The sequence below is a fragment of the Macaca fascicularis genome, chromosome 19, assembly GCF_037993035.2.
Source record: "Macaca fascicularis isolate 582-1 chromosome 19, T2T-MFA8v1.1".
In the NCBI taxonomy this organism is placed as follows: domain Eukaryota; kingdom Metazoa; phylum Chordata; class Mammalia; order Primates; family Cercopithecidae; genus Macaca; species Macaca fascicularis.
In genome coordinates this window covers 54,337,011-54,359,179 of record NC_088393.1, presented here as the reverse complement: position 1 = coordinate 54,359,179, position 22,169 = coordinate 54,337,011, and the positions used below count along the sequence as shown (strand labels likewise).

The 22,169-nt window shown below is 48.7% G+C and overlaps 1 protein-coding gene across 42 annotated transcripts in view; it reads right to left on the bottom strand.

Moving 5' to 3' along the window:
* The window catches only part of HIF3A (hypoxia inducible factor 3 subunit alpha), a 46,308-nt gene that overhangs the window by 13,190 nt on the left and 10,949 nt on the right, over positions 1–22,169 (bottom strand). For 24 of the 42 annotated variants that reach the window (XR_012427738.1, XM_074023953.1, XM_074023958.1 and 21 more), the window contains 8 exons: positions 21,768–21,852; positions 21,315–21,427; positions 20,712–20,920; positions 17,571–17,677; positions 17,185–17,332; positions 9,060–9,178; positions 7,654–7,844; positions 4,189–4,293 (listed from right to left, as the gene is read on the bottom strand). Coding sequence is in view for 36 of the 42 variants with exons in the window: in XM_074023953.1 (XP_073880054.1) it covers positions 4,189–4,293; positions 7,654–7,844; positions 9,060–9,178; positions 17,185–17,332; positions 17,571–17,677; positions 20,712–20,920; positions 21,315–21,427; positions 21,768–21,852 (1,077 nt within the window). In the remaining 6 variants the exon portion in view is untranslated. Of the gene's footprint in view, positions 1–4,188; positions 4,294–7,653; positions 7,845–9,059; positions 9,179–11,928; positions 12,031–12,682; positions 12,776–17,184; positions 17,333–17,570; positions 17,678–20,711; positions 20,921–21,314; positions 21,428–21,767; positions 21,853–22,169 lie in introns of all 42 variants that reach the window. The other 18 variants (XM_074023950.1, XM_074023945.1, XM_074023947.1 and 15 more) reach the window with 4 other exon arrangements.

The following is a 22,169-nucleotide window of genomic DNA, read 5'->3' as shown; positions in this document are numbered from 1 at the left end:
TGACTGTGGCCAACAGTCTGAGCTTCAGTTTCCTCATCTGTAAAATGGGTATAAGGACTCCCTGAAGAACATGTTAGAGAAATCCTAAATTGGGTCAGAAGCATGGGAGCTCACACCTGTAATCCCAGAGCTTTTAGGAGGCTGAGTTGGGAGCATCAGTTGAGGCTAGAAATTAAGAGACCAGTCTGGGTAACATAGCGAGACCCCCACCTACACAAAAAAGAAAAAAATTAGCCAGGTGTGGTTGCCCATGCCTGCAGTTCTAATTACTCAGGAGGCTGAGGTGGGAGGATTGTGTCAGCCCAGGAGTTTGAGGTTGCAGTGAGTCATGATCACACCATTGAAGTCCAGCCTGAGTGTCACAGTGAAACACTGTCTCAAAAAAGAAAAGAAAAAAAAGAAAAGAAAAGAAAAAAAAAGAAATCCTAAATACCTCAGAGAAACTACTGGTCAAAATCTGAACATTGCGGCCGGGCGTGGTGGCTCATGCTTGTAATCCCAGCACTTTGGGAGGCCGAGGCGGGTGGATCATGAGGTCAGGAGATCGAGACCACGGTGAAACCCCATCTCTACTAAAAATACAAACCGGGCGCGGTGGCGGGCGCCTGTAGTCCCAGCCACTCGGGAGGCTGAGGCAGGAGAATGGCGTGAACCCGGGAGGCGGAGCTTGCAGTGAGCCGAGGTCGAGATCACACCACTGCACTCCAGCCTGAGCGACTGAGCGAGACTCTGTCTCAAAAAAAAAAAAAATTCTGAACATTGAGAAGACTCAGTGAGGGCTTAGAGAGAAGTGGGAAACATACTGGAAACCAGAGGAAAGGGAATTTTTGTCCTGTAGTGGCTGAAAGTTTAGCAACACTGCTGCTTGCAGTTACGTAGAAAGTAGAAAATACAACAAATACACTAGGTGGTCCAGCTAAGACTCCCAGCCAGAGTGTTGAAGGGGCTGCCTGATTTCTTCTTGTTACTTACAGTAAAAGGTAAGAGGAGAGAGAGATAAAAAATATTTCTCCTAAAGGAAGAGATGTTAAACATGAAGGAGATAGGACTTGAAGGTTTTGAATATTCTCAACCTCCTTGTGCAGTGAATAATTAACTGTACCCAAAGAGAGGTCTGGCTTTTGTCCCAGCTCCTGGAAGGTAACCTCTAAACCTCTGGAATTTTCTGAGTGATAGGAGTGTCTTTGCTATTCACTGTGGGTCTTTTGGATAATCTGTGCTAACCAGGTGACTCATGGTGAGCCCCTAGAAAGTTTATGCTAATGAGATAACTCAGGATGGAGGCTGGCCATGCAGAAAAAAACAACCACTGTGATTAGAGGGTTGGGGCTTTGGTCCACACAAAATCAGCTGGATCCAGGGAAGGTAGGCGTGGCATTGGAGACTGAATTCAATTACATGGGCAGTAATTTGTGCAATCATGCCTATGCAATAAAACCCCAATAAAAACTCTCAACATTGATGCTTTGGTGAGTTTCCTGAGTTGGCATTACTCTGCACATATTGCTACATATCAATGCTGGGAGGATAACATGTCCCTGAGGACAAGAAAACTTTCCATTTGGGACACTCCAGTCCCAGATTCCACCTATGAATATCTTCCTTTGTCTGTTTCTGATTTGTATTCTTTTGTTATGATAAAACCACCATCCTAAGTATAGCACTTTCTGAGTACTATGAACACTTCTAGCAAATTATCAAACCTGAGGGAGTCTACAGGAGTCTGGGAATCTCCACATTGGTAGGCAGCTGGTCTAAAGTGAGGGTGGCCCTGGGGGCCCTCAAAATTGTGGCTGATGTCAGAAGTCTTGGGCAGACTCCGCAGTCTGGAGAACCATGCCATTAACCTTGAGTTTGGCTGACTGGAGGAGCCCTCCAGATGGGAAATGATGCTAACATTAAGGAGTGGTCTCTAGGCCAGGTGCGGTGGCTCACGCCTGTAATCCCAGCACTTTGGGAGGCCGAGGCGGGCAGATCACGAGGTCAGGAGATCGAGACCATCCTGGCTAACATGGTGAAACCCCATCTCTACTAAAAATACAAAAAATTAGCCAGACATGGTGGTGGGCGCCTGTAGTCCCAGCTACTCGGGAGGCTGAGGCAGGAGAATGGCTTGAACCCGGGAGGCGGAGCTTGCAGTGAGCTGAGATCCAGCCACTGCACTCCAGCCTGGGTGACAGAGCGAGATTCTGTCTCAAAAAAAAAAAAAAAAAAAAGAAGTGGTCTCTGAGCCAGCCTGGTGAAACCTCATCTCTACTAAAAATATGAAAATTAGCCGGGCACGGTGGTGGGCACCTGTAGTCCCAGCTACTCGGGAGGCTGAGGCCAGACGGTCACTTGAAGCTGGGAGGTGGAAGTTGCAGTGAGCCAAGATTAAGCCACTGTATTCCGCCTTGGGTGACAGAGTGAGACTCCGTTTCAAAAAAAAAAAAAAAAAAAAGAAAAAAAGGTGGTCTCTGAGCAATGAAGAGTACCCTCGGGCCAGGCACAGTGGCTCACACCTCTAATCCCAGCACTTTAGGAGGCCAGGGTGAAAGGATCACTTGAGCCCAGGAGTTCAAGATGAGCCTGGGCAATATAGTGAGACCCTGTCTCTATTTTTATAATTGTTTTATTTATTTATTTATTTTTTTTTTTGAGACAAGAGTCTTGCTCTATCATCAGGCTGGAGTGCAGTGGCACAATCTCAGCTCACTGCAACCTCTGCCTCCCTGGTTCAAGTGATCCTCCTGCCTCAGCCTCCCGAGTAGCTGGGATTATAGGCATGTGCCAGCACGCCCAGCTAATTTTATTTTTATTTTTGGTAGAGACAGGGTTTCACCATGTTGGCCAGGATGGTCTTGATCTCCTGACCTCGTGAACTGCCTGCCTCAACCTCCCAAAGTCCTGGGATTATAGGCGTGAGCCACCGTGCCTGGCCCCCAATTTTTTTTTTAAGTCCTAATGAAAGAACTTCTGATATTTGCCCACATGGATTTCAAAACTGCTATGGACCAGGGATATATGCATGCTCCTCTTCCCCGTCCTTTTTGAATAATAGTGTCTATTCCTGTCTCACCACTATATATTGAGTATGTGGGTGACAGATGACTCATCTCCATTAGTCCACAAGCCAAAATGTTGAGAGGAACTGTACTCAAGGAGTTTCCCCAGCACCCAGACCAGATTCAGATGATCAGATTCTGGACTTCAAGCTGATGCTGTAATGGGAAGAAACTTTGGGAGACTTTGGGGGGCCTTGAGAGGTGAGTGAGTGTATTTTGCATGAGAGAGAGACATCAATCATTGGAAGTTCCCAATGATCCCTGCCTCTTGATGTTCACACTCTTGTGTTGTTGCCTCCCACAGTGTACAGGATTGATCTATATGACCAGAACAATATGGCAGAAGCGATGGTTTGTCACTTCTGAGATTAGGCTATGAAAGACTGTGTCTTCAGTCTGGGACTTGTTCTTTCTGTCTCTCTGCTTCCCCATTTGTCTCTTTCTCTCTTTGTTGGATTGCTTGCCTTAGGGAAGCCAACTGCCATGTTGTGAGGACACTTAGGGAGTCTATGTAGAGGTTCATGTGATGAGGAACTGAGGCCTCCAGCCGAAGCAAAGTGAGGGACGGAGGCCTGCCAGCCACCTCGTGTGTGTGAGCTTGGAAGAAAACCTTCTAACCCCAGATGACTATAGCCCTGACTGAGAGTTTGACTTCAACCTCATGAGAGACTCTGAGCAAAAACCAGCAGCTAAGTTGCTCCTGAATTTCTGATACCCAGTCACCATGTGACATAATAAATAGTTGTTGTTTTAAGGTGTTAAGTTTTTAGACAATTTGTTACACAGCAGTAATAACTAATACATCATGCTGCTGTCATTTTATCTATGCACTCAGTAAATCATCCATCCAAATATCACCCATCCATTTTTCATCCAGCTATCAAAATATCCACCCAAACATTCATCCACCCACCCACTCATCCACCCATCAATCCATCCATTAGAATATCTGCCTAAACCTCATCCATTCATCCACCATCATCCACCTAATGAATACAATGGTCCATCCATCCATCCATCCATCCATCCATCCATCCATCCATCCACTCATTCCTTTAGCCATCCCACTAACTTTCTCTAAAGCCACATATGTGAATCCCCAGAATGCAGGGCTAAGGATTACTCCTTCCATGCCAGCCCTTACCTGAGCTATATCTAAATCTGTCTCCACTGCCTCAGTGTCTTTCCCGGAGGTGAAGAGTCTGTGCACATTCTCTGTTCCCACAGGTAGTTCATCTGGGAGATCAGCCTGTGGAGAGATGGAGTAGAGACTTCAGGAAATCTTGAGCCTGGGAGGTATCAACAGTAAGACAGTCTGCAGCTCAAAGGTAGAAGTGGGGATCAAATGCCCGGCATCTGGGGACAAAGGGGGTCCAATGGCAAATGCAATGAGTTTTGAGCCTGGGTATTCAAAAGTCAGAATGCCTGAGTGTATGTAGATCGACAGAGCAAACATGAAAGTTCCAGTTAGAAGGATCACAGCCTGGCCAGGCTCAGTGGCTCATACCTGTAATCCCAGGACTTTGGGAGGCCAAGGTGGGTGGCACTTGAGATCAGGAGTTCAAGACCGGCTTGGCCAACATAGTGAAACCCCGTCTCTACTAAAAGTACAAAAATTAGCTGGGCTTAGTGGCACACATCTGTGGTCCTAGCTACTAGGGAGGCTGAGGCAGGAGAATGGCTTGAGCCTGGGAAGCGGAGGCTGCACTGAGCTATGACTGTGCCACCACACTCCAGCCTGGGTGACACAGTGAGACTCTGTCGCAAAACAAAAAAAAAATCCGAAAGACTTTTTTTTTTTTTTTTTTTTGAGAGGGAGTCTTACTCTGTCACCCAGGTTGGAGTGCAATGGTGTGGTCTCGGCTCACTGCAACCTCCACCTCCCGGATTCAAGGGATTCTCCTGCCTTAGCCTCCTAAGTAGCTGGGATTACAGGCGTCCGCCACCACACATGGCTAATTTTTGTGTTTTTAGTAGAGACAGGGTTTCACCATGTCAATCAGGCTGGTTTTGAACTCCTGACCTCAGATGATCTCCCCACCTTGGCCTCCCTAAGTACTGAGATTACAGGTGTGAGCCACCGTACCCAGCCTGAGGCCAAGATTTTCAAACAAATCCTCTGGTGTTAAAGGTCTTGGAGCCTGGAGTTTGGGGTGGAAACAATGGCGAATTCAGCTGTCTCAGGAGTAAAGGATGAGGTCAAAGGTCACAGTCTGTATTTCTCTGGAGAGAAGATATTTTCTTGGGGTGGTGAGTGGGGATAGTCAACACTGGATAATATAGACTCACTGAGGTCAAAGGTCAGACTATCTTCACAACAAATAGTGATAGTAACAGGTATGATCTGTTGAGCACCAATAGGTGCCAGGCCCCTACTGAGTGCTTCTCATGAATACTCTCATTTAATGCTCAGAATAACCAATGATGTGGTGACATGTTATTATCTTTCTTTTATAGGTGAAGAAATTAAGGCCTCAAGAACTTGCCTGCCCAGCCAGGGTAATGCCACTGATAAATGGCAGATTTAGGATTGAATCCAGGTCTGTATAAATCAGGACATTAGACATTTTGACTCTTTGAGGTCAAAGTTCAGAGAACTGGATGCTTAGTCACAAGCTGGAGTGGGAGGAGGGTCATCTGTGCCAGTTCCAAACAACCCAGGTTAGGGGCCTGATATGGTTTGGCTGCGTCTCCACCCAAATCTCATCTTGAACTGTAGCTCCCGTAATTGCCACACACTGTGGGAGGGACCTGGTCGGCGATAATTGAATCATGGGGGCGGTCTCCCCCATACTGTCCTCGTGATAGTGAATAAGTCTCATGAGATCTGATGGTTTTGTAAGGGGAAACCCCTTTCACTTGGTTTCATTCTCTCTTGCCTGCCACCATGTAAGACGTACCTTTCACCTTCCACCATGATTGTGAGGCCTCCCCAGTCATGTGGAACTGTGAGTCCATTAAACTTTTTTTTGTTTATAATTACTCAGTCTTGGGTATGTCTTCAGCAGCAGCATGAAGATGGACTAATACAGGGCCTATGGTGTTATTTTATTTATATACATATATACGCAGACACACACACACATAAATATATAAAAATATATTTACATTCATGTATATTTACATATATGCAAACACATCCACACATGCAAACTTATTTACATATATGCAAATATGTATAAATAGAAATACACTTATATACAGATATTTGCATATGTAAATAAATATATATGCATATGTAAATAAATATATATGCATATATAAATATGTTTATATATTTATTTTTAATATAAAATATATATTTTTATATAGACATGATTTTGCGCACGGTTCCTGGGTCAAACTCCCATGGCCCTTGTCTTTTGTTAGAACAGTCTTTTATTAGAACAGTCTAATAAAACAGTTCGAACAGTCTTTTTGTTAGAACATTGGGTGTGTTAGGCCTCATAAAACAACCTCTCCAGCCTTCTTCTGCCCTCCTTTCACCTGCCCCAAGGCAGGTCTCTAATCCCCCCACCTTTCTGATTGCGAGTCATAAAACTGTACCCAGAGAGGGTCCTGCCCAATACCCTGGGAGAAAGAATGCTGACATCATGAAGCTTCCATAAAAACCCAAGAGGACTCGGTTTGAGGGGCTTCTAGATAGCTGACCCATGGAGGTTTCTGGAGGGTGATGCCCAGGGACAGTATGGAAGCTCTGAGACCCTGCATTCCCCCATACCTCACTTGATGTATCCCTTCATCTGTATCCCGTGCAATATCCTTGACAATGAACCAGTAAACCTAAATAAGTGTTATCCTGATTACTGTGAGCTGTTCCAGTGAATTAAACCCAAAGAGCCAGGTGCGGTGGCTCACACCTGTAATCCCAGCACTTTGGGAGGCCAAGGCCGGAAGATCACTTGAGGTCAGGAGTTCAAGACCAGCCTGGCCAACATGGTGAAACTCTGTCTCTACTAAAAATACAAAAAATTAACCGGGCGTGGTGGCAGACACCTGTAATCTCAGCTACTTGGGAGGCTGAGGCAAGAGAACTGCTTGAACCTCGGAGGTGGAGGTCGCAGCAAGCCGAGATTGCTCCACTGCACTCCAGCCTGGGGGACAGAGTAAAACTCCATCTCAAAAATAAAAATAAAAAAAGAAATTCTGGAGGCCCGGACTTGTGACTGTGACTGAAGAGCAGGGAGCAGTCTTGGGAACTGAGAGCCAACCTGTGAGATCTGACACTACCTCCAGGTAGACGGTGCCAGAATTGAATTGGAGGACACCCAGCTGGTGTTCGCTGCTTGGTGTGTGGGAAAAACTGCCCACATTTGGTCACAGAAGTCTTCTTCTGTGTTGACGATCGTTGCATTATCAGGAGAGCAGAGGAAAAACATAGCTTGAGAGAGTTTTTCCCTAACAGAGCCAGACTCTGGAATCCTAACAATTGAAAAATCTGGATCTGCGTCTTAAAGGAACCTCAACCCCATCTCAACCCAACCTCCCCACTACACAGATGGAGAAGCTGAGGCCCAGAGAACAGTCAGGTTTAAGTCACAGGCCAAGACCACCTGAGGGACGGATGGAGCCTTGGATGCTGAGGGCTCATGTGGGGGGGATGGCTTACCGAAAGAGGACTTCGGGGATGCCGTGTGGCCAGCGGGGTGCTGGGAGTGGCGGCTACTGAAGCCCCATCCAGGATGGGTCCCAGGAGGCGACGGAGGTCAGGGCTGCAGAAACGGCGGGGGTCAGCGGCCAGGGCAGCCTCGCTCAGGGAAGGCGGGTGCAGGAAGGCGAGGATCCGGGGGCCAGGGGCGTCTGCAGGACACATGGAGACGGGGAGGACACAGGCTGGTGACCAAAGGCCAAGGACCAGAGCCCTCCACACCAACCCCAGGAACACAGTCGACATCAGCAAGTCAGGATGGCCACTGTTCTTAGTGTGGGAGTAAGGAAGGGGCCTGGAGGACCCCTGCTCGGCCAGGTGTAAACTTTATTTTTATTTCTGAGATGGAATCTTGCTCTGTTGCCCAGGCTGGAGTGCAGTGGCATAATCTCAGTTCACTGCAGCCTCCGCCTCCTGGGTTCAAGTGATTCTGTGCCTCAGTCTCTGGAGTAGCTGGGATTACAGGTGCCTGCCATCATGCCCAGCTAAGTTTTGTATTTTTTGTAGAGACAGGGTTTTACCATGTTGGCCAGGCAGATCTCAGACTCCTGACCTCAAGTGATCCGCCCACCTCGGCCTCCCAAAGTGCTGGGATTGCAGGCATAAACCACTGCACCCAGCCCGGGTGTGAACTTTAGTGGCCAGATTGTGGTGAGGCTCCGAAAACTCCGAGGGGAGGGGATTGGTGGCTCAGATCAGCATTTGGCCATTCCATTCAGCTCTGGGGAGCTTGCACCTTAGGAGAAAAGACTGGCCCCAAGTCCTCAAGGAGGCTGTAAGGTCCCCAGAGGTTAAGACAAGGCCCAGAGCCAGCTCTGAGCCAGAAAAGGAAAGGATATTATATCAGCAATCCCACCCCACACCCAGGAGCATGGGTGGCCAGCAACAGCTGGGAGAAGGTGAGGTCTTGAAGGACAAACCGGGAGAGAGGCTCATCCACGATGGCAGGAGAGTGAAGGAAGAGGGAGAAAGGAGCCAGACTTAGGAGGATCGAGATTACTGGAAGCCAAAGAGCGGCAAAGCCAGAATAGGGAAGAGGCAGAAGCATGGGGACAATGTGGAGCCACAGCAGGATTTAGAGCAGAGGCCAGCAAGAGACTGAAGCAACCATGCCATAGCCACAGGAGGGGAGGGAGGACAGGAGAGAGAAGAGCATTCTGGGAAACTGCACGTGCAAAGGCCCTGAGGCACGAGGCTGGAGTGTTCCAAGGGCTCTTAGGAGGCTGTGTGGTTTGGAGGCGGAGTGCACAGGGAAGGGAGTCAAGAGGCAGGTCCCACAGGGCCTGGTGAGCCATGTTAAGGTGCTTGGGCTTTCTCCCAAGGGCCCTGGGGACACAACCCCTCCCAGCCCCAGCCCTGCCCCATACCAAGGCTGTTCCCAGGGTTAGGGGTGTCCTTCTGAGAGGGGACGCCCCGCTGAATGGGTCTGCGAGAGTGTTGCTCCGTTTGCTCCAGGGACAGCACCACTCCGGTCTCTTCCACCCGGCTGGGGTACAAGACAGAAAGGGGGGTGGGAGTCAGGGAGGGTCCTTGGCTCCAGCCCAGGTAGCCTGTTCAGGTGATGTCCTATTACAGAAGGCAATGGCACCCAGGGGCTTGGAGGGCGTTTCACAGAAAATAATTACCCACATTTATTTGTCTCCTATAAGGATTTGATTTTTGTTGACTGCTTTTTATTCTGACAGCGATTTTTTTTTCTTTTTCTTTTTCTTTTTTTAAGACAAGGTCTCACTCTGTTGCCCAGGCTGGAGTGCAGTGGCACGATCTTGGCTCACTGCAACCTCTGCCTCCCATGTTCAAGCGATTCTCCCACCTCAGCCTTCCGAGTAGCTGGGATTGTAGGTGGACGCCCCTATACCTGGCTAATTTTTGTATTTTTAGTAGAGACGGGGTTTCACCATGTTGGCCAGGCTGGTCTTGAACTCCTGACCTCAGGTGATCCACCTGCCTCGGCCTCCCAAAGTGCTAGGATTATAGGCATGAGCCACTGCGCCCAGCCTATTCTGACAACATTTTAAAAAGAAAGTTAAGTTTGTCCCTTCCCAAGCTCCTTCTGTAAAAGGAAAGGCAGAAAAAAGAGCTGGCATTTAGCACAGCCTGGGCAGAGAGGAGGAAGACTGAGGGAAGCGGGTAGGGCGGCACCGAAAGACAGAAGTGGGAAGAGGCCTAGGAACAGACAGGGGACGCCCAGGGGCAAAGAGAGGGGTGAGCAAAAGGCTTCAGAATACCTAAATATTCTCTTTATAGATTTTAACTTATAAACATATTCTTAGAAAGCTATTGATGAAAAAATATATTTTTAATATAGTCTTCGTTACATTACCAAATAGGAAGAATTCACAGGGCTGTAATTTTTATGAATAAGATTTTATTTATGCTGTTTCTATTCATAGATATTTTTCATATTCAAGGGAACAGGTTTATAAATACTTCCTTATGTCCCTGCCACCTCCCTTCACACAGTCTGTGGCTGCAGAGACAATCTAAATGCTCGCTGGGCAAGTTGGCTTTTGGAGAGTTGGGTGGGGCTGAGGATCAGGCCCTCATTTGCATCTCATCTGCATAACCCGCTTCAGGACAGGATGTAGGTGGGCCTGGTTTTCCCACCAGCTCCTTGAGAAGCTATGACCTCTCCCTATCCTCATTAAACCCTCCCTGGGCTGGAAACATCCCAATTTAGGCTGGATCAAGGCCACCCTTATTCCCCTGAAAGACACAAGCACACACAATGGAACTCGTACACACACTCGGTGCACACAGGCACAAATGGGAGCGCTCGCATACACCTGAGTGCATACAAGGGCAGATATGCTCACACGCTCCATACACTTGGGCTCGAATATGTGCACATGTGACACATTCAGTTCACTTATTCATCATTCCACAAACATCTCCTCGTCAAGCACTACTGTGTAGTGGTTCATAGCAAGGACTCTGTAGTCAGTGGCCTGGGTTCAAATCCCAGCTCTGCTACTTACGCAGTGGTGTGATCTTGAATATGAAAATAAAATATATTATTAAAATTAGGCCGGGCACGGTGGCTCACGCCTGTAATCCCAGAACTTTGGGAGGCTGAGGCGGGTGGATCACTTGAGGTCAGGAGTTTAAGATCAGCCTGGCCCACATGGTGAAACCCTATCTCTACTAAAAATACAAAAATTAGCTGGGCGTGGTGGCGGGTGCCTGTAATCCCAGCTACTCAGGAGGCTGAGGCAGGAGAATCACTGGAACCCCAGAGGTGGAGGTTGCAGTGAGTCGAGATCACACCACTACACTCCAGCCTGGATGACAGAGTGAGACTCCAAATAAATAAATAAATAAAATGAAATCTAAAAAAATAAAATTGGCTGGGCACAGTGCTCACACCTGTAATCCTAGCACTTTAGGAGGCCAAGGTGGGTGGATCACGAGGTCAGGAGCTCAAGACCATCCTGGCTAACATGGTGAAACCCCATCTCTACTAAAAATACAAAAAAAAAAAAATTAGCTGGGCATGGTGGTGCGCATCTGTAGTCCCAGCTACTCAGGAGGCTGAGGCAGGAGAATGTCGTGAACCCAGGAGGTGGAGCTTGCAGTGAGCCGAGATCGTGCCACTGCTCTCCAGCCTGGGCGACAGAGCGAGACTCCGCCTCAAAATAAATAAATAAATACATAAAATGAATTAATTTCACCTGCTTCTGTTTACTTTTTTTTTTTGAGACAGGATCTCAGTCTGTCACTCAGGCTGGAGCAGTGGTGCAATCTCAGCTCACTGCAGCCTCAATTTCCCAGGCTCAGGTGATCCTCCTGCCTCAGCTTCCTGAGTAGCTGGGACTACAGGCACATGCCACCATGCTGGGCTAATTTTTAAATTATTTGTAGAGATGGGATCTCCCTATATTGCCAAGGCTAGTCTCAAACTCCTGGCCTTGGCCTCCCAAAGTGTTGGGATTACAGGTGTGAGTTATCACACCCAGCATTCTGTTTACCTTTTAAGGTGGCTACTAGAAAATTCAAAATGACGTATGTGGCTGGCATCATGCTTTTATTGGACAACATTGGGTTAGATAGTAGTAATACTAGGGAGGGCCGGGTGCAGTGGCTCACGCCCATAATCCCAGCACTTTGGGAGGCTGAGGTGGGTGGATGACTTGAGCTCAGGAGTTTGAGAGCAGCCTGGCCAACGTGGTGAAACCCCATCTCTACCAAAAACACAAAAATTTGCCGGGTGTGGTGGCGGGTGCTTGTAATCCTTACTTGGAAGGTTGAGACAGGAGAATCACTTGAACCCGGGAGGCAAAGGCTGCAGTGAGCTGACGTTGTGCCACTGCACTCCAGCCGGGGCAACAGAACGAGACTCTGTCTCAAAGAAAGATAGTGGTAAGTACTACGGAGAAAATAAAGCAGTGATGGGACTTGGCAATTTAGAAAAGGGCAATCAAAGAAGGTCTGGCTGAATACACAAGTTAATAAGATAATTACAAATGGTTTTAAGTGCTTTGGTGCAAAAGTACAAGATACCAGGAGAGAAAAAGGGGGTGGGGGGCACCTGAGCTCATGTAGGGGCTCAGGAAAGAGGGTCTCCAGAAGTGATATCTGAGCTGAGACTGGAAGGATGAGCAGGCATGACTCAGGAGAAAAAGGAGGAGGGAGGAGAGGAGAGCATTCTGGGCTGGAGGAACAGCCTGTGCAAAGGCCCTAAGGTTTGGAGGGTGAGTGAGAAGGGGAGGGAGGCAGGAGCTTCACAGGGCCTGGTGAGCCATGCTAATGCCCTTGGCCTTTCTCCTAAGGATGCTGGGGAGCCTCAGAAGGGCTCTGAGAAGGGCAGAGACAGGAGGCATAAGTTGATTCGGAGGCCTGGCATGGTGGTTTCGCATCTGTATTGCCGTGCTTTAGGAGGCTGAGGTGGGAGGATCACTTGAGCCCAGAAGTTTGAGACCAGCCTGAATAACATAGTGGGACCCCATCCCTATTTAAAAAAAAATTATAGGCTGGGTGCCAGGGCTCACACCTGTCATCCCAGCACTTTGGGAAGCTGAGGTGGGTGGGTTGCTTGAACTCAGGAGCTTAAGACCAGCCTGGGCAACATGATGAAACTCCATCTCTACAAAAAATACAAAAAAAATTAGTCGGGCATGGTAGTGCATGCCTATAGTCCCACCTACTTGGGAGGCTCAGTCATGCACTCCAGCCTGCATGACAAAGCAAGACTTTATCTCAAAAAAATTTATATACATATATATATGTTGATTTGTATTTCAGAACATTCCTCCACATCTAGAAAAACCCCTAAGGCTTTAGAAACTGATGCATGTCCTATAGGATAACCTTCAAAGAAAAGCTATAATTATTTTTTCTTTTCTTTCTTTTTTTTTTGAGATGGAGTCTCGCTCTGTTGCCCAGACTGGGGTGCAATGGTCTCATCTCCGCTCATTGCAACCTCCGCCTCCCGGGTTCAAGTGATTCTCCTGCCTTGGCCTCCCAAGTGGCTCAGATTACAGGCATGCACCACCAAGCCTGGGTAATTTTTGTATTTTTAGTAGAGATGGGGTTTTGCCATGTTGGTCAGGCTGGTCTTGAACTCCCGACCTCAAGTCATCTGCCCACCTCGGCCTCCCAAAGTGCTGGGATTATAGGCGTGAGCCACTCACTGCGCCCGACCGAAAAGCTGTAATTTTAACTCTGCCTCACAATGTTGTCATGGATACCTCTGCATTCCTAAATGGTGAAAAGCTTCTATGACACATGATGGAGAAAAAAAGCCCCATCGTGATTTTCCCACGACACATCTATTAGAATGACTAAAAGTAACACCAAACCCAAACACCCAGACAATATGAAATGCTGGCACAGATGTGGAGCAACTGGAACCCTCATACATTGCTGATGGGAATGCAAAATGATACAGTCACTTTGGAAAACAGTTTGGCTGTTTCTTCTTCTTTTTTTGGAAATGGAGTCTCCCTCTGTTGCCCAGGCTGGAGTACAGTGGCGTGATCTCGGCTCACTGCAACCTCCGCCTCCCAGGTTCAAGTGATTCTCCTGCCTCGGCCTCCTGAGTAGTTGGCACTACAGGCATGTACCACCACGCACAGCTAATTTTTGTATTTTTAGTAGAGATGGGGTTTCACCATGTTGACCAGGCTGGTCCTGAACTCCTGATCTCAGGTGATCCACCCACCTTGGCCTCCCAAAGTGCTGGGATTACAGGCACGAGCCATTACACTCTTCCCTGACTGTTTCTTTCTTTCTTTTATTTTTTGACACAGAATCTCACTCTGTCACCCAGGCTAGAGTGCAGTGGTCTGATCTCAGCTCACTGCAACTTCCGCCTCCTGGGTTAAAGTGATTCTCGTGTCTTGGCCTCCCAAGCAACTGGGGTTACAAGCATATGCCACCACACCTGGCTAATTTTTGTATTTTTAATGGAGACGGTGTTTTGCCATGTTGGCCAGGCTGGTCTCAAACTCATGGCCTCAACTGATCCACCCTCCTCAGCCTCCCAAAGTGCTGGGATTACAGGAGTGAGCCACCGCAGCCAGCCATGACAGTTTCTTAAATTAAATACACATTTACTGTATAACCCATCCATTCCAATCCTAGCTGTTTACCCAAGAGAAATGAAAACATGTGATCTCATAAAATCTTGTATGAGAATGTTTACAGTAGCTGGTTTTTTGTAATCATCCAAATTTGGAAACAGCCCAACATCTTCCAACTGGTGAAAGGATAAAAAAACTGTGCTCCATTCATACCATGGAATACTATTCACTATTTACAAAGGAACTACTGATATAAACCACAACATGGGCCAGGCGCGGTGGCTCACGTCTGTAATCCCAGCACCTTGGGAGGCTGAGGCGAGTGGATCACCTGAGGTCAGGAGTTGGAGACCAGCCTGGCCAACCTGGTGAAACTCCTTCTCTATTAAAAATATAAAAATTAGCTAGGCGTGTTGGTGCATGCCTGTAATCCCAGCTACTTGGGAGGCTGAGGGAGGAGAATCACTCGAACCTAGGAGGCAGAGGCTACAGTGAGCCAAGATTGCACCAGTGCACTCCTGGGCAACAGAATGAGACTCTGTCTCAAAAAAAACAAAACAAAACAAGAAAGAAAAACCACAACAGGGAGGAAATTTAAATATATCATGCTAAGTATGAGCCAGGCCCAAACGGCTACATACTGTACGATTCCTTGTATGTGACCCTCTGGAAAAAGCAAAACTCTGGGTTCTGAGGACAGTGGTTGCCAGGGACATGGGAGTGTGGGAGGGGTTTACTACAAGAGAATATTTTTGTGTAAAAAATCATGGTAATGGCCGGATGTGGTGGCTCATGCCTATAATCCCAGCACTTTGGGAGGCTGAGGCGGGTGGATCACCTGAGGTCGGGAGTTCAAGACCAGCCTAGCCAACACGGTGAAACCCCGACTCTACTAAAAATACAAAAATTAGCTGGGCTTGATGGCGGGCACCTATAATCTCAGCTACTCAGGAGGCTGAAGCAGGAGAATTGCTTGAACCCAGGAGGTTGAGGTTGAAGTGAGCTGAGATCATGCCAGTGCACTCCAGCCTGAGTGACAAGGGCAAAACTCTGTCTCAAAAAAAGAAAAAAAAAAAATCGTGGTAATTGTGTAACCACTATTACAATCACACTAATTGGTCAACAGCTGGATTGTGATAGTGGTTACACAATTGCATGCATGTGTCAAAATTCACAGAACTGTGTACCATAAAGAGAATTTACTGCATGAAAACCATATATCTTTTTGTGTTTTTTTGTTTGTTTGTTTGTTTTCAGGTTTTTTTTTTTTTTTTTTTTTTTTTTTTTTTTTTGAGATTGGGTCTTAACTACTTTGCCCAGGCTGGTCTTCACCTCTGGGGCTCTAGCAATCCTCCTTCCTTGGCTTCCCAAAGGGCTGGGATTACAGGTGTGAGTCACTGCACTCAGCCATGGCAGTTTCTTACATTAAATACACACTTGCTGTATAACCCATTCATTCCAATCCTAGCTGTTTACCCAAGAGAAATGAAAACATGTGATCTCATAAAATCTTGTATGAGAATGTTTACAGTAGCTGGTTTTTTGTAATCACCCAAACTTGGAAACAGCCCAACATCTTCCAACTGGTGAAAGGATAAAAAAACTGTGCTCCAGTCACACCGTGGAATGCTATTCACTATTTACAAAGGAACTACTGATATAAACCACAACATGGGCCAGGTGCGGTGGCTCACGCCTGTAATCCTAGCACTTTGGGAGGCTGAGGCGGGTGGATCACCTGAGGTCAGGAGTTCGAGACCAGCCTGACCAACCTGGTGAAACTCCTTCTCTATTAAAAATATAAAAACTAACTGGGCGTGTTGTTGCATGCCTGTAATTCCAGCTACTTGGGAGGCTGAAGCAGGAGAATGGCTTGAACCCGGGAGGCAGAGGTTGAACTAAGCCAAGATCGTGCCAGTGCTCTCCAGCCTGAGTGACAAGAGTAAAACTCTGTCTCAAAAAAAAAAAATTGTGGTAATTGTGTAACCACTATTACAATCACACTAATTGGTCAAAGCTGGATTATGATAGTGGTTACACAATTGCATGCATGTGTCAAAAATTCATAGAACCGTGTACCATAAAGGGAATTTACCATATGCAAACCACATATATATCTTCTCGTGTGTGTGGGGTTTTTTTTTGGTTTGTTTTCAGGTTTTTTGGGTTTTTTTGAGAATGGGTCCTAACCACTTTGCCCAGGCTGGTCTTGAACCCTGAGGCTCTAGCAATCCTCCTCCCTTGGCCTCCCAAAGTTCTGGGATTACAGGAGTGAGCCACACATCAAATTTTAAAAAGCAAAAAAGACCCCATGATTCTGTTACATTTATTATTTTAACTTGAATAGAGAGTCCTTCTGTTTGTTTGTTTGTTTGAGACAGAGTCTAACTCTGTTGCCGAGGTCAGAGTGCACTGACACAATCTAATCTCGGCTCACTGCAACCTCCACTTCCTGGGTTCAAACGATTCTCGTGCCTCAGCCTCCTGAGTAGTTGGGATTACAGGCATGTGTTACCACACCCGGCTAATTTTTGGTATTACTGGTAGAGACAGCATTTCGTCATGTTGCCCAGGCTGGTCTCGAACTCCTGAGCTCAGGCAATCCGCCCACCTCAGGCTCCCAAAGTGCTAGGATTACAGGTATGAGCCACCATGCCAGGCCAAACAAAGAGCCCTTTTTAATTTGAATTAATGGTTCACTTAAGCAGAGGTTCATGCAATAAATAAATAAATAAATAAAATAATAAAAATTAACAGTACACACCCATACACATACCTGTGTCCATGCAGACACACACACCGGCATTTACATGGTGACACACATTCCTCATATGTGTACATGTCCACACTCCCTCACATACACTTATGCGTGATACACGTGCATGCTCATATGCACACACACACACATACACCTGTCCACACGTGCCGATCAGGCCCACACACAGCCACTCCAACCCCTCCTCCTGCTTACCTGATTAAAAAATGGACACAGACGATACTCTCCGACTGGGGGCCCCGTCCCCCTGACACCACTGTGGCCTGGGTCTGGGTCCACAGGTAGCCACCGTTCCGGGCCAGGAAGCGATACTGCCCTGTTACTGCCTGGCCCTTGGTCAGCACTGAGGAGGGGGATCGGGAGGGGTCAGAGCCACCAAGGGGGCAACTGAGGAGAGAAAGATCTGGGGGCTGGGTATGAGGGGGTAGGGAAGGAGACAGTTCCCTGGGGCTTGGGGAGCAGGGAGCTGGTGTTGAGGTAGGGAGGGAGGGCATCCTGGGGTGTGGAGAGCTGGGGGGTCCTGGTGCTGGCTGGGGGCCATGCGGCAGCTGGCTCCACGCCTGGGGAAATGGGATACATACAGGTGTGGATGCTCTTGCTGACCGCATCGGAGTCCAGCGCGTGGATGTACTCGTAGGCGGAACAGCCGATCAGGTCATCGGGACTGTAGCCGGCCACTTCTGCGATCCTGGGGGTGGGGCAGAGTGGGGTCTGGTCAGGATGCTACTGGCTGAGAGGGAGGGTAGGTAGAGGGAAGTGGCAGCAGAGGACACGGGAACAAAGCCAGTAAGATGTCAAGAGACAGGATCGTAACCCAGAGAAAAGGAGTAAGAAACAGAGTAAGAGGAGTGCGGTGGGTTGAATAATGACCCCCAAAGATGTCTACATCCTAATTCCCAGAATCTGTAGATATGGTATCTTACATGGCAAAAGGGACTTTGCAGATATGATGACATTGGAAGTTTTTTTTTTTGGTCGGAGTCTCGCCCTGTCACCCAGGCTGGAGTGCAGTGGCATGATCTCGGCTCACTGCAGGCTCCGCCTCCTGGGTTCACACCTTTCTCCTGCCTCAGCCACCCTAGTAGCTAGTAGGGGACTACAGGCGCCCGCAACCACGCCGGGCTAATATTTTTTGTATTTTTTTAGTAGAGATGGGGTTTCACCATGTTAGCCGGGATGGTCTCGATCTCCTGACCTCATGATCCACCTGCCTCCGCCTCCCAAAGTGCTGGGATTACAGGCGTGAGCCACTGTACCCGGCTGTTGCTTGTTTTCTGAGGCAGGCTCTCGCTCTGTCACCCAGGCTAGAGTGCAGTGGTGCAATCATGGCTCACCACAGACTTGACCTCCCAGGCTCAAGCAATCCCCCTGACTCAGCCTCCTGAGTAGCTGGGACTACAGGTGTGTACCCTGTCTGGCTACTTTTTACATTTTTTTTTTTTGGTAGAAATGGGGTCTCACTATGTTGCCTAGTCTGGTCTTGAACCCCTGGCCTCAATCTTCCTGCCTTAGCCTCCCCAAGAGATGAGATTACAGGTGTCAGCCGCCTCGCCCGGCCTGCCTTAGTCTTGAGATGGGGAGATGGATGCAGGTGGGCCCTGCTGTAGGAGCTGGAAAAGGCATGGAAACAGATTCTTTCCTGGAGCCTCCAGAAGGAACACAGCCTTAATTTTGCCTGTAAGACTCATTACTAATTTATTTTTCTTTCTTTAAGATGGGGTCTCACTATGCTGTCCAGGCTGATCTGGAACTCCTGGCCTCAAGTCATCCTCCCGCCTTGATCTCCCAAAGTGCTGAGATTACAGGTGTGAGCCACCATACCTGGCCTAATTTCAAATTTCTGACCTCCAGAATGGTGAGACAGTGAGTTTGTATTGTTTGGAGCCACTGAGTTTGTGGTAATAAAATACAGCAGTAATAGGGAACTAATACATGGAGATGGGAAGAAGAGCTAAGAAAAGAGAGAAAAAGAGACAACATGCATGACATAGCAGAGGAAGAGAGGGGAAGAAAAGAACACAAAAAGAAAGAGAAGAATGAAAATAAAGAGTAATGAGGATGATAGGCCAGGTGCAGGGGCTCACGCCTGTAATCCCAGCACTTTGGGAGGCCGAGGTGGGCGGATCACCTGAGGTCAGGAGTTCAAGACCAGCCTGGCCAAAATCGTAAAACCTCATCTCTACTAAAAATACAAAAAGTAGCCAGGCATTGTGGTAGGCGCCTGGGATCCCAGATACTCAGGAGGCTGAGGGAGGAGAATCACTTGAACCCGGGAGGTGGACGTTGCAGTGAGCCAAGATCCTGCCACTGCACTCCAGCCTGGGCGACAGAGCAAGAACAACAACAAAGTAAGGATGACAATAATGATTTAAAAATTAGACACTTGTGCTTTGCACTGGGAAACTCACTGAGCTGCTCAGAATGACCGTACAAGGCAGGTTCTATTATGATTCCACAGGATAGGTGAGGAAATTGCGGCACAGAGAGTTGAAGTCATTTGGCTAAGGATATGCAGCCAAGACCAACACCCAACCAGGCTGAATCCAGAGTCACCGTTCCTACACACGACACCAGGGCGAGGGATAAGACAGAAGAAGGAAGAGAAGGACAGAAGGAAGAGAGTTGAAGAGAAAAAGAGATGAAAGGAAGGATAGAGGGCGAACAAATAACAGTTTATTTTATTTATCATTATTATTTTTTTAGAGACAGCGTCTCATTCTGTTGCCCAGGCTGGAGTGCAATGGTGCAATCATGGCTAACTGCAGCCTCAACCTCCTGGGCTCAAGTATTCTTCCCACCTCAGCCTCCTGTGTGGCTGGGACCAAAGGCATGTGCCACCCGCCAAGCTAATTTTTTTTTTTTTTTTTTGAGACGGAGTCTTGTTCTGTCACTCAGGCTGGAGTGCAAAGGAGCAATCTCAGCTCACTGTAACCTCTGCCTCCCCAGCTCAAGCGATTCTCCTGTCTCAGTCTCCCGAGTAGCTGGGATTACAGGCATGCACCACCACGCCCAGCTAATTTTTGTATTTTTAGTAGAGACGAGGTTTCATCATGTTGGCCAGGCTGGTCTTGAACTCCTGACCTCAGGTGATCCACCCGCCTTGGCCTCCCAAAGTGCTGGGATTACAGGCAGGAGCCACCGTGCCCAGCCCCGCCTGGCTAATTTTTTTGTAGAGACGGGGTCTCCGTATATTGTCCAAGGTGGTCTTGAACTCCTGGTCTCAAGCAATTCTCCCATATTGGCCTCCCTAAGTGCTGGTATTGCAGGTGTGAGCCACTGGGCCTGGCTTAATGACAATTTATCGAGTGCTTCCTGTGCGCTGGCACCATACTAACTGCTTGACACAAATTGACTCATTTAAGAAAAGGGACAAAGAGAGATAGACCCTAAGAGAAAGACTCAGAGACAGAGAGAGAACGAAAGATAAAAGGAGGCTGGGTGCGGTGGCTCATGCCTGTAATCCCAACACTTTGGGAGGCCGAGGCGGGAGGATGGCTTGAGCCCAGGAGTTTGAGAGCAGTCTGGGCAAATGGCAAGACAGCATTTTTACGAAAAAAGAAAAGATATAAAAGACACACAGAAAATTCAGAGACAGGCAGGCACACACAGAGAGAAAGATGGATGAAGTGAGAGAGACAGAGGAGTGAGAGAAATGTGGGGGTGTGGAGGTGGGGAGGACAGCACACTTGAACCTGGGCAGAGGGAAGTGGGCCCCTGCCCACCTGTCATCACAGTAGGTGAACTTCATGTCCAGGCTGTGGCGGCTGAGGAAGGCCCCCCGGCCCAGCGGGGGCTCCAGGCTGCCTGGGTGGGGGATGGCTTCGCAGATGAGCACCAGGCACTGCAGTGGCGGCTCTGAGTCGGGGCTCCCAGCTGGAGAAGTCTGTGCAGGGGGCTTGTAGGCCCTCATATGTCCAGAGCAATGCAGCACCTGGGGGCCGAGAAGCGGGGACAAGGCAGTGGTGCCTCCGGGCCTGAGACCACCCATGAGGCTGAAAGATGCATCCTGTGGGCCCATCAGGGAGCTGAGATTCCAACCCCATGAAGACTCCAGGTTCAAAGGGGCTGAGGATCCCCAGCCCCAGGCCCATAGGAACCCCTCCTAAGAGAGTTTACAGGAGCCCCAGGTCCCAACTCCACAGACACCCATGCTCCTCGATGCACTGAGGACCCACTAGACCTGACCTGAGTGAGCCCCGCACAGTCCCCAGGCCAGGAGATGCCTGGACTCCAGCACCCTTCGAGATCTTTCGGGGCTCACACCCAGCCCCAGCAGCCCTGGCAGCCCCAGCATCCACGCCCTCCTCTGGCCCGGCCCCGCGCACCTTCCAGGTGGCCGCCTTGAGGTTGAGGGTGCGCCCGCGGCTGGTGAGCGTACTCTTCATGCGCAAGGAGAAGCACCGCTCTGTGGGGGCCTCCACCTTCCTCCTGGACAGGGCTGGGGAGGCCCGGGGGCAGGGGGGAGGTCACAGGCAGTTGCACACAGGCCCAGTGCCCTCCGGCACCCTGGCTGCTCAGGCCTCTGGAAGGTCTGAACCTTCCAGAGAGGGTTCAGACCCTCTCTGGAACCAGAGAGGATCCCCCAGGGGTAGTATGTGTCCCCTCAGACCCCCCAGGGCAGGGCTGTGTCCCGTCAGACCCCCCAGGGCAGGGCCATCTCTCCTCTTCCTACTTGTCTTTGTCTGGTGTTCCAGAGGAGGAGGGGATATGCTGAGGGAGGGGTGGAGCCTCAGCTTCCTCCTCTGTGTGGTGAGGACAGACGCTTCTGGGGAACTCACTCTGTTGGGGGGTCAGGGCGTCCTGAAGCTCCTCTTGGTCACAGGGGTGGATGAAATCAAAGATGCTGTGTCCGATGAGCTCCAGCTGCCGGGGATGAGAGGGGTTGGGGTCTACCAGGGCCTCTCACCCATCTCCTCCATCCCATCCTCATTCCCCTGCTCCAGTTCGCCGGCCTGATTGATTTCACCAGTCTCCCCATTCATGTATCCATCCATTTGTCCATCCATCCATCCATCCACTCAGCAAGCATTTATTCAGCACGTACCAAGTGCCAGGCCCTCATCTATCTATCTATCTATCTATCTATCTATCTATCTATCTATCTATCTATCCATCCATACATCCATCCATCCATCCATCCATTATCTATCTATCTATCTATCTATCTATCTATCTATCTA